This window comes from Rhyacophila brunnea, unplaced genomic scaffold (assembly GCF_057557595.1).
Source record: "Rhyacophila brunnea isolate RB1 unplaced genomic scaffold, BYU_Rbru_1.0 scaffold_4, whole genome shotgun sequence".
NCBI lineage: Eukaryota > Metazoa > Arthropoda > Insecta > Trichoptera > Rhyacophilidae > Rhyacophila > Rhyacophila brunnea.
The window spans coordinates 18,154,554-18,167,142 of NW_028233068.1; the positions used below are offsets into that span (position 1 = coordinate 18,154,554).

Below are 12,589 nucleotides of genomic sequence, written 5' to 3' on the forward strand. Positions count from 1 at the left end.
CTTCAAAGTCAAATGACTCAAAACTAGTATTCTCCAGTTAGTGTGTTCTGCCAGAACAGAGACGATATGATTGTCAACTCTGTAGTATAACACTGTTTTCAACATTCTATAAATGAGGTCTAGTTATCAAATTATTCTTCATTAGTATTCCACAAATGCTTTTGTTGTTGTTGTGTGGTGCTATTTGACAGGTTCGGACAGGTTGTGAAAATCTGTAAACGTTAAAATGCTCTGCGCGGTGTAGTATATTTTCTTTCCCGGCAGGTTCCCCACTATCGTTCTACTGCGCATGCTATAGTAACTATTGCATGAAAATTTAGAAGCCGTTATACTTTTTTAATCTGTCCATACAGTCTTACAACTTGCACGAAGGAAGAAGGAGACACGGTGGAAACCCAAGAATATACTACGATAAAAAACAACCGTGAAAGCCTCAAACATTATATAACTTGCACGATAATACGTATTTGCATTTTATTGTTATGGTCGTGACAATACGTACTGCCAGCAGTAAATCCATGCACGTGTAAACGGGCTATCATTACAACTTCAGTCAGAATCAGACATGTTTTGATTTACCTTTTAGTATATTATTATTTATTTTACGACATTCATTTTTTTTCGAATAATGTAACTATGTAGGTGTTATGTCTTCAGTTGGAAGATATAACTGAATAAAAAATATAATTCTGTTAGAATAATCCGTTTGAGTTTATTTCTACTAAAGGTAGAACACAGTAATTGACACAACTGTGTTTTTACTTAAAAAGGTATCCGTAGCTTTAAAAACGTAAACTTATCACTGCACTTGGGAAATTATTAGGTAGGTCTTGCCATCTTAGTATTATACATAAATTGAAAATCAATCATATATCAAAGATGTATTTTAATATTGTTGGTTAAATTCATTCTGTAGAGTTAACGTATACGTAATAATTATAATGCGAATAGAAAAATTATTGAAGTCTTACCCATAATAAGTGCGTCATCGATTTCCCGTGCCAGGTTTTCATCAACGTTGCTCAAAGCCAATGGCTGAAAAAATGAGAAAGAAATATGAAGGTACTTTTCACAATACATACATTCTATTTATTTTAGTAATGTATAAATATTCCATATTGAAAATACGATTCAATAGTTCGGGCGAATAATAAGAAAGAGTGAGAGGGGGGCCGAGCGAAGACAAGTTGATACTACAGAAGTGATGTAAACCGTGTTGGCAATAGAGAATATAAATACACATTAGTCCCGCGTTGTGTACCTACTGGAAGAGATGGGTAACATATTTTTCTACGGGTTGCTTAAACTGAATTGAACACAATCACTGCTGACCAGATAATTACTAATTAATTACCACATTTAAATATCATGTTAATTATATCGAATGGCCAACTAATGCAAACGCGCCAGTCGCGTAGTCAGCACTAAATGAGTTAAATGTATCGGGTAATGAGTGCCATTCTTTTAAAAGTACATTCTACAATACTTAATACAGTAAAACCGCGTTAGTAAGAACACTGATAATTCGAAATTAGCCGTAATTCGAAATATTCGCGAAAAAAAAGTCCCTTGAACATTATTTTCATATATGTAAAACCATACATTTAATTCGAATTTCGTAATTCGAAATGATTTTAAGAGTCCTGGCATATAAAAATATTCAATAAATCGTAATAAAGTACACATGTATTTCATGAGCCAGTCATTGAAAAATGTGACAGAGATTTCTTAAAACATCGAAAATTACTTATTTTATGAAGGTAATAAAAATAATCCTGACATTTTATGATCCATTGACACACACAGCGGTATGTCTTCAGAGGCACAACTGCACTCTACTCGAAGGAAAAACAATAACTCACATGTTTCAGGGATGTAAGTATTTAATTGATGATTGTTTATTGGATTTTCACATAGTTTTACTAGAGAACCAATGCCAAACAATTGTGTTGACAAATTGGAAAAATAAAAAAAATTTCGTATTTTTCTATAATTCTAGCTAGAGTGCAAAAATTATAAGTTGAAGTGTCATGGCTACCGTCGTGGAGCTGCGATATATTATGAAAGGATTGTCAGTATTGTAGTTCTCGAAACGGCCACACTTCATGTTAAACTTTATTATTAATGACACATGGTATTTGGACAGATTTTAATTTGAAAGAATTGTATCGGAAATTTAGTAGGCACATCTACGATCAGAAACAAAATTAATGAAAATCAAATTTTTTTTTTCCTTCAATATTTTAATATTTTTCCCCCATACATTTCATATTTCGTAATTCGAATTTCTTTTCGATTTTCTGTCCCATGGAATTCGTATTAATGAGATTTTACTGTATTAGTTCTTTACCCATAGGCATAGGTATTGTAATATAAATAACTATAAAAAATATTGTGTAATCTGTTTGAACGCTAATAAATAAACCAGTATTGCCAGATAAAGTAAGTTTTAAAAATCTAGTAGATTTTAGATAAATTAAATATAAGAAAAGTTCTAAATTTATGAATAAAAAATTAGATTTATGCGTGTCATAATACATAATGATGAATGTGTTACAAATTGTGAGTTTAATTTAATGTGATGGAATGAGACTTACCGCATCCGGTACCAGGAACACAGAGTGTATTTCATAAGCCCAGCGTGCTAAAGCAGCCGGGGGTCCCGAAGCATACGCCCCCGCAAGAAAATAGAGGAGAGCGGCCTGCGGGGGTCTCTGCTCTCCCACCAACCAATTCAGGAAGATGGCCTGCCGCGCCGTACTCAGTGACTCAATAGATGTTGAAAATCCACCCGATGATGTGAACATACTCCGCTGGAAGAGATTTTCATTGTGTCGAATAAGAATATTTTACTTCTGATAGGATTTGATGTAACCGAAAAGAAATATACACACTTTTTTCCAATTCCTCAGGCAAATTGAAATAAATGCTCACAATTGAAGTACCGATGTCTTTAGAAGTCATGGACATTGCTAAAAACTCTTCGCTACTGATATACTCAGATATTGGCCCCATCAAACCACACATGGTCTAAATTGGGCATGTCATGGTATCTTACGTTTGTATGAAGCATTAGCAATTTTTATGACTAGGAATATCTCTGGAGCAGTTAACCAAAACTGAGATCGCCACACACTCAAGAGTGCTTTGACTGAGTTGACTGTCTGCCTCGATCGCACATGATAATGAAAATGTCATTGAGAATCACGAGTCGACCATTGGGGTGATAGATTGCCTTGAGTGCCCTGCAATGCAATTCACAGGACGCGGGTTTGACGTTTATACTTATAATGCATATGAAATAGTAAATACAATTAGCAACTTGTTAATTGTTCAAATAATGTAGTAGTGCTCACAGTCTGCGGTGACATTTAAAATGATGACATATGAGGGAAGACTGTTTAGTGTAGGCACTAAGCTGACCCATAGATATTTGTTAGTTTATAGCAACTCAACACGGTAGGATTGGTGGCTGAATCGTTCTGTGTAATTGCTTGCTATTATTGATTGGTCATGACAATCTGCATGAGTCATAGAATCTGGTCGTGTAATTAGAGCTTAATACTGCACACTTGTTTCATATAGATTTACAAAAGATTGTATGATGGATAAACTGTTTATGGATGCATAATATGAATTCGAGGTATTATATAACTTACAGTCAAGGTTGATGGAGTATCGTCTTCTTCCATTGATATGATGGCTCTTTGAGGATCCAAGGCAACCTACAATCAGAACGATTGTAAATAGACAGCTATGGAAATATTAATACAACAGAAGTTAAAAGAATGAATTTAAATATACATAAAGGTCTTCACAGAGTTGCAGTTATACATGTTATTAACTTTCTTTATGAGGAATGGTTATTACCCATTTGCATTACTTTGCATCAACGCACATTGAAAAAAAAACAAAATGTAACTTTTACCAGATGCTAGATTCGAACCCACACTGCCACGGTTTCAGAGACGGGCTCTCCATCAACTAATCCGAGGTGGGGGCCTGGGATTTATAAATACTGACCTGTGGCTGAGGTGCGATTGGATATGGTGGTGGTGGTGTCCCAGGTGGTGGTGGCGTATTGACTGCTTCCCAATCCTTACTGTCATCTGGAAATCGAATAAAATAAAAATCTGTGTGCATTTTCTAGGATGACTGACGATTTATGTCCGCCGTCTTTTGGATTTTATTTAAAATATTTATCTGTAAAAACCATTTGGAGTATATTTGAACTTCTAGTGAAAAATAGTTTTTTTAATCTCCAAATTCACTTTTAAGGTGGTTTAATGGAATTATTTGTGAAATTATATCTATGTATGAACATGTTCTTTTTGTTTGTATTTAAACATTCCTTTCAATCCTTGGAAAAAAATATATAGGTTATATCATACATATTTGGGCGAATAAGGTACATAAATCATAATGGATTGGTCGAGTAACTTACCATTAGAGTTATTCATTTTGTTTAATTCTTCGGGTGATGATTTACTTCTTTGATGACCCATTCCGCTTCCCTACAAATAAGTCACAAATAATTTGTGTAAATATCACGTAATGGACACATGACATTTTACCAAAGCATATTAAAATCATGAATAATTCAGGGCCAGTGGGTTAAAGGGGTACATGAATTAAAAAAAAGTGTTTACATCACCAAACATATAGTCTGTATTCTATAAGCTGGCGTACACGTCACACGGAAAGCAGTGTGCCATCGTGTTCAACTGTTGCAAGTTTTTCAATGGGAGGGAACGAGATGGATGCTGAAGCGGAGGGAGGGGAACCGGCACGACAGCTTATAGAAGACAGACTCTACCTACGTATTTATGCAAGATTTATATGTCTACCTGATTTGTATGAAAAGTTATAAGCATACTGGCCTATGATTGTTGTTAGAGACATTATATAAAACAGTGACTTCACTTTAAGAGTAGAGTTCAAAGATGGAGATTCCTTTGAAGTTTCAAATGCAAGCAAAGTATTTTATACATCTATACAGTGACGGCTCATCCATGTGTACTGCGGAACTGCAGCACCCCCAAGCAAATTGAGAAAAATGGAATATTATAATATACATAAATTTATGTATATTATATGAAAATATCAATATTATTTAAGCATGAATTAAGCTCGCCTGCACACCGATATATCCAATAATTATTATACACCGCAGTGTACCGTTATCAAACAAATATGCTTGAATGGCGGCAGGAGGGGTGCGTGCCACTGCATCTATAGACAATGTCCCTAAATACTGGTTTTGAAATGTTTTTTTTTTTTTTTGTAAAATAATTTGTTCCAAAACTATTATAATGGAGTTATACCACGTAAATACAAGTAAATCAACCAATATAATATATCCCTAAACCTTAACTCACTCGAAATAAGCACAATAAGAGTTTGTTACAAAGATTTATTCTTCGTTATATTTGGTTTCCCATTTTTATAGAGCATCGCTCGAATAAGTTAACAAAGACATCGTTTTCCTTAACTTGTAGAATTCCATTCGAATTGCATTTCAGAAAAGGTCTTGTATAAAAATAGGTGTTTCATGCTTTGCATTTCACCACATTTACAAGCTTGGTCATCAGAGATCCCCATTTCGCCATATTGTTTCTGATAGACCCCTCATGGTTTTCAGTCTATTGTGAGCTTTCATGGTTTGGCAATAAAGACTGACTGGCTTTGCCCATTCTTAGAGACCGTCAGAGACTAGAATTGCTTTCTATGCGGACAGTTGGTCGTCTTCCAGTGAAACGGTCAAAGGTACGTTTGTTGCCACAAAGCTTCTCCTGAATTAATATACCCCCCTGTTTTGCATATTTGATGCAAATGCATGACATATCGTGGATACATCTCTTGGGCAGTTTTCTCAATACAGTCTACAGTTTGATATTGAATAGAAGGATGGACAATTCATGAAATAGATTAATGGTGTGACATAATTTTATATAAAGATTATACCTGTATTGGCGGATGTGTAACAGCAACCAGCGGATAGTTCATCTGTGCAGCCATAGAGTTGGGAGGGAAAGGGGCTGCAGGCCTGGAGCCGGGAGAAGGGGGAGGCAACGGAGGGGCGGCAGTGGCAGGGGAGAGTCGAGGAGGCAGGGGCGGAGGACTGTTGGTGTTGATAGTCGCTCCATCTAAGCACGTCACCGGACTAGTCTGGTAAGGATTCTGTTGTTGATGTTGACTCTGTAATGAGTTGAAAGAATATATTACTCTCAATCGTGTCAATTAAAGCGGAAACCAACTGATATCGCATTACATGAGCACACACGAGTACACGGAGGGAGGGCTTGCTAAAATTGAAAATAAACTTTCACGTTTGTGCTTATAGACCAGTTCTCTGTGATATTAAAATTTTGGCACATCAGAGGTTTAAACAGATGAACGGCGATATGAAAGTATTATGACGTATAATATGTATGTACATGAAAGTATGGTAAGCAGGATTCCTACAGTCTAAGGCAGGCATTACACGTTCAATGTGGATAGCGATCGAGTCAGTTTAATCCATGATCGCGACCCAGATTAAACGTATAATGCTTGCCTAAGGCATGACCAATTTGAATGCATCAGTACGTCCTCCTTTTAATGTATACGAATTAGATTGATCATAAACGACTGATTAATTATTATTGCTCAACTTAGTAGTTGTGCAATGGAAAAATGTTCCAACAATAGACAAGTATTCATAAACAATCAGGACATATTTTTAAAACGAGGTTTCATTTTATTGTATTGTACCGTAAACTGTTCACCCACTTTTGTATTAAATCTCCTTTTTTGCACATACATTTTTAAAATAATTGATTTATCTTAATCATTATGTAATATATTGATTTTGATTTGAAATAGGACAAATTAAGTAAAGCAAAGAAATGAATCATCATTAATTTATAGGTGTGGCAATGAAATTTTAGATTGTAAAACAGGCAAAATAACTTGTATTTTGTAAATAAAATTTTTAAAATGTATTTTGTAAATAATATTGTATATAACTGTAGCTTTATTACTACTGTTTTTACGATAAATTTATTATCAAAAAGTGTAATAACAACCATTGCGTAAGACGAAATCCTGTGCGAACATACAAAGGTGAAAAATCACTGGACTGAATCAAAATATGTCTGTGGTTTTGATAAAAATAATCATATTTTTATATGCGTCACATCATAACGGAAACAGCTGATAGTGCTGCTCTTGAAGTGACCATATGAAAAAATGATCATTAAATAAATGGAAACATATTTCATATTTGTAATATTGTAGTGAAATTATTGCAAGTAGAAAAAGTTGTTTTTTCCAACACAACATACATATTATTATGTACTACAAAGCCAAAAGCGAATCACAGAAATATGTAGCCCGATTTTAGAAAATAACAGTCATATTTTGGTATTACTGGGAATCAAACTCAGAACCCATTGTATGAAGTTAGTGCCTTCCTTACACATTGGATTTATTGTTAAAAATTTATTTTAAAGTATGATAATGAAAAAATAAAATATTAATACTATAAAAATTCTACAATGTGACATGGAATCTGTTCATCATACAACACACAATGTTATTACATAGATTTAAAAGGTATGTTTGTGAAATAAATAATGAGTGGGTTAGTATGTTGGTACCTGAGCATGCTTCAAGCCCTTGATGCTCTGTCCCGTGAGACTACTCAAACTCCTGGGAAGATTGCTGAGGAAACCTTGCTTTGGTGGCGTGGCAGGCGGAATATGATCTGAGTCGTGCGCACCAAACATATGCTCTTTAGGAACTATGGGCTGAAAAATAAATGAATTGTTCAAGTACAAATTACACTTGAATTATATAGGACACAACACGCAATATTATTTTGTCAGACTCTTAAGCAAATTCATGATTTTTGTCTCATCAGGAAATAGTCAGTGGTAACTTATCATTTTAATACAGTAAAACCCCGTGAGCACGGCAATTCACTGTAAATCGAAATTCATAAAATCTATTTTCATATATAGCGATTCCCACTAATTCAGTGAATGAACCATAATCTTCTTCTTCTTCGACCATGTCCGATCCTAATAGGATCGTATGGGCCTCCACAGAGTGGAGGTTTAATTGTATTTTCAAACCATGATCCTGGACACTCCTTAAACGTTGTAGATAATCTATTTATATAATTTTGAAGCCTTATTATCCTTTATAGTTATTTTAAACATTTGATGACTGCATAAAGTATTTTTGTTACATAAAATAGCATTCTTTTAAACCTCTCGCTCTAATGTTTTAGAATAGTCATATTTCGGTACATAACTGTGCAGTGGTGTTAAGATTTTTTACATTTATTAATTTTTAAACGCATTTATAAAACCATTAGTATAATTTATTACGAGATAATTTTTGTAAAATATTCACGATAAAAAATTATATTGATAATCTCTGTGATCCCAAATTTGACAAGAATTAGGCATTTTATTATTCAAAAAATCGGCAAGATTATCACATTTGAAGATGATTCTAAAGATACTTATTATAAGCTATGTCTTTGACCATTCAAGTGTGATAAACATCTTATGAATAATGATTGCTTTATAATAATTATTGACCTAAGAATAAGGTAGTGTTTTTTGAAATACGCCATTTCTTTTGTCATTCCCCAGTGGTTAAGCTACAACATACGGCCGTAGCCATAAATTGACAAACTATAATTGAAGTTGGGAGTAAAATGATATTGACGCGCGTGTTTGAACATGTACCGTTTAAAAAAAAATAAAAAAAAATTCGGTTAGGTACATGTTCAAACACGCGCGTTAACATAATTTTACTCCCTACTTTAATTGTAGTTTGTCAATTTATGGCTACGGCCGTATGTTGTAGCTTAACCACTAGGGAATGACAAAAGAAATGGCGTATTTCAAAAAAACACTACCTTATTCTTAGGTCAATAATTATTATAAAGCAATCATTATTCATAAGATGTTTATCACACTTGAATGGTCAAGGACATAGCTTATAACAAGTATCTTTAGAATCATCTTCAAATGTGATAATCTTGCCGATTTTTTGAATAATAAAATGCCTAATTCTTGTCAAATTTGGGATCACAGAGATTATCAATATAATTTTTTATCGTGAATATTTTACAAAAATTATCTCGTAATAAATTATACTAATGGTTTTATAAATGCGTTTAAAAATTAATAAACGTAAAAAATCTTAACACCACTGCACAGTTATGTACCGAAATATGACTATATTCTACAACATTAGAGCGAGAGGTTTAAAAGAATACTATTTTATGTAACAAAAATACTTTATGCAGTCATCAAATGTTTAAAATAACTATAAAGGATAATAAGGCTTCAAAATTATATAAATAGATTATCTACAACGTTTAAGGAGTGTCCAGGATCATGGTTTGAAAATACAATAAAAACTCAATTTTGACCTTCGACGAGCATGTCCCCCCTTACCAGATTTTATTTTTACGAGAAATGGATGTCAGCCACTTACTAAACCTATTAGGTCCATACTCGAACTAATACACAAATTGAAAAACAATATGTGCACTTGCGACACCCAGGATTTGAACCTGGGACCCACGACGCTATAGGCCGACACTTAAGCCGCGCGGCCATCGTGGAGTCAACTAAAATAGTCAACACTAATAATAATTTGAAAGAAATTGTATCTGAAATGGAAACAATTTTACAAAATTGTATTTCGTATTTCGAACGTTTACTGTATCATTCTATCTATCCATGGCCATATATTAAAACTTTAATGCGGGAAGTATAAAACTGCAAATATTAATGTTGTAAAGTAATCAAAGATATTTCAACAATTATTATTATGTCTTCAATGATAATTTTGTTTAAAAAACATTACGAATTCTCGTAGCATAACAAACTTTTAACACGACAAAATAACAATAGTCCCTGTCAGTGTTGCCCACCGTACTATAATTTTAAACCCGGGAAAATGTAAAATACTATAATTTTGCGCCAAATATGCCAAAATAATATAATTTTAAAGGATTTGAGACGGAAAATGTTCCTGTACTATATTTTATACAGAAATACTATAATTTTTACGCCTTTGTCCTATAATCAGCATCGAAAAAGATGGCAACCCTGGTCCCTGTGTTAACATAAGACGATACAGGAGGGGTAGCTGAACTGAAGGTGTCACATCACTCGATGGACCCTGTAGATTTATCTTTCTATGTATTTCTGTTATAGACATGCCTGCATTGCCCAAGCCTAAGTTTACAACAATGCGAATAGTGGGTGATCTTTATTTTAGCCAATTAGGGGTGAGCACTATATTGTTTGTCATTGAGTGGTTTGAATGTTCAGTTGCTTGTTGCTGACATTTATCATCTTATTGTTTATGAAGTCTTTTGTTGTTTACACCCGTTAAAATAATGTTTCCTCTAGGTTTGATTTTACCTCTATTTAAGTTATTTATTATCAGTCCCTCCTCAAAAACATAAAATTGTGTTTCCACTGTATAATCTATTAATTGATTAAATTTACTAAACACTTCACCATTGAAACTATGGCGAAACAGAAAGCACCCACACATAAAGCTATTTAGTTTCTAAGTAGGTTACCTCCATATTCCAGCATTTTAAGATATTCGCTAAAAACTGCCGACCATATTTAGGACTGCAAATAAAATATTTTATTATTGCAAACACATCATACAATAATTATAAGATAAAAAGAACTTTTTATATACAACATTTTTAAATTTTCTGTTGAATCATATAAACCTGAGTTGACTAGCTTAAGCGATCAAAAAAATTTGTACTTGATAGAAATAATACTGAAATGTCGTTTTGACATTTTGTATTGATTTCCATAGTAACGCACGTATATATTAATAATTTAGTTGCTAGGACCCCAGACCCCTAGCAACCAATAATAGTGGATTAGATTATGGATTTCTTCCGAAATAACTTTTCATACAAAACAGAATTAACTGAAAATGAATTCAATTCTACTTAAAGATAGCTAAAAGCATTAAAAGAATACATTGGCATCGTGTTCTGATATATTCTGAAAGTTTCAAATGTCTAGCTAGTCGGGAAGTTAGATAAAAATCGATTGCAAGATTTGTATTGGATAAACAACGACCGGACAAATAAGAATACGACCTAATAAAAACGTTGTAAAATTAGAAAAAATGAATAGCTAAATAAAATTACCTAAAAATCACTGAAATCAATAAAAAAAAACATATTTAAAATTGGTGAATATATAAAATGGCAGTAGATTAATATAACTGATTTTACAATCAACCTCCAGTTTTACCATCAAACGGAGCTAGATTTGATAGTTTATGAATATAAATAAGATGGAAAAGGATTCGAAGCCAATAGCCTCACATTCCTCCTGATATATTTCTAGTGTGATATAATATATATTTACCATGTTTTGCATCAACATGTTGGCTTGCTGTTGGAGCTTTTCTCTTCTTCCTTGAGCGGCTAATAGGTCGGCGTGCTTTCGCTCGTTTCGATCACGAGCCAGTGAACCTATAAAAGAAAAATATGAGCTGAATTAATATTATCTTAAAAGGCACATACTAAATATACCGATGACTTTCCTTCTTCCATTATGGAGCTACAGCCTGGACGGTATTTTGGGTGCCTTAAACAGACTCCTCTCTTCTTCACAGTTTTCTGTTCTTCTTCTACAGTTGATAACTCAAAGCGCTCTTGTCTATCTGTATATTAATAAGCAGTGGCAAAGGGTGGAGGTAGACTGTTAAAATCTTACAAAAATGGTGCACACTAAACTTTGTCAGCTAATAAGTTTTTTTTTGATTATGTCCGATCCTAAGATCATATTACATCCGCGGATTGGTGGTTTGTATTAACAGGTTTTTGTTTTTACGAGAAATGGATGTTAGCCACTTGCTCAATTTATTAGGTCCATACTTACGACTCCAAACACACATTGAAAAACAATATGTGTGTTTACCAGACCCAGGATTCGAACCCCGGAGCCATGCCATTATAAGCCGCTCGGACATTGGGGGCTCTAAGTTTATTAGTTATAAAACTGAAAACTACTCGAAACAGAATATTGAAATATGAGTGAACAATTTTTAAATATAAAACTTGGGACAGGAGTGGAAAAACATCACCCCCATTTGTACAATTACAGGTTGCCGGAATATTCCCGCAAAGGTTTCACAGAAAATGCATCCATTGCGTGTGTCAGAAAATTGGAATGAATACTGTGTGACGATAATATTACCATGATTAATAACCATGTTTCATTCATAGCCCAAATTCTTTAAGTGTAATGCAATTTGCTGCATATATTATTTGATAAACAGGATAGTAAAAAAACAACTTACTGCGTAAATTTTCAATGTATCTATTTTCATTTTCTAACATGAGGTGAATGGTTTGGACCTTTGTGATGTCCAATTGGCGTTGCGCTTCTCTCTGAAAAAGTGAAATAAACAAATATAATTACATAATAAAACAGTTTAGTGTTAGTTGTTTGAAATCAAAATATATTAATATGACACATGTATCAATCTTCTTATTCGGCCATATCCGCCTCTTAGTTGGAGCACATGGACA

General features: G+C 33.6%; 1 protein-coding gene across 1 annotated transcript in view; it reads right to left on the reverse strand.

Moving 5' to 3' along the window:
- RhoGEF2 (Rho guanine nucleotide exchange factor 2) overlaps positions 1-12,589 on the reverse strand; it is a 193,492-nt gene that overhangs the window by 163,715 nt on the left and 17,188 nt on the right. Inside the window, exons 5-13 of the mRNA XM_085954363.1 lie at positions 12,358-12,448; positions 11,421-11,527; positions 7,641-7,790; positions 5,965-6,198; positions 4,445-4,514; positions 4,024-4,109; positions 3,660-3,725; positions 2,598-2,813; positions 972-1,035 (exon numbers count right to left, since the gene is read on the reverse strand). Coding sequence (XP_085810489.1) covers positions 972-1,035; positions 2,598-2,813; positions 3,660-3,725; positions 4,024-4,109; positions 4,445-4,514; positions 5,965-6,198; positions 7,641-7,790; positions 11,421-11,527; positions 12,358-12,448 — 1,084 coding nt within the window. The remainder of the gene's footprint in view (positions 1-971; positions 1,036-2,597; positions 2,814-3,659; positions 3,726-4,023; positions 4,110-4,444; positions 4,515-5,964; positions 6,199-7,640; positions 7,791-11,420; positions 11,528-12,357; positions 12,449-12,589) is intronic.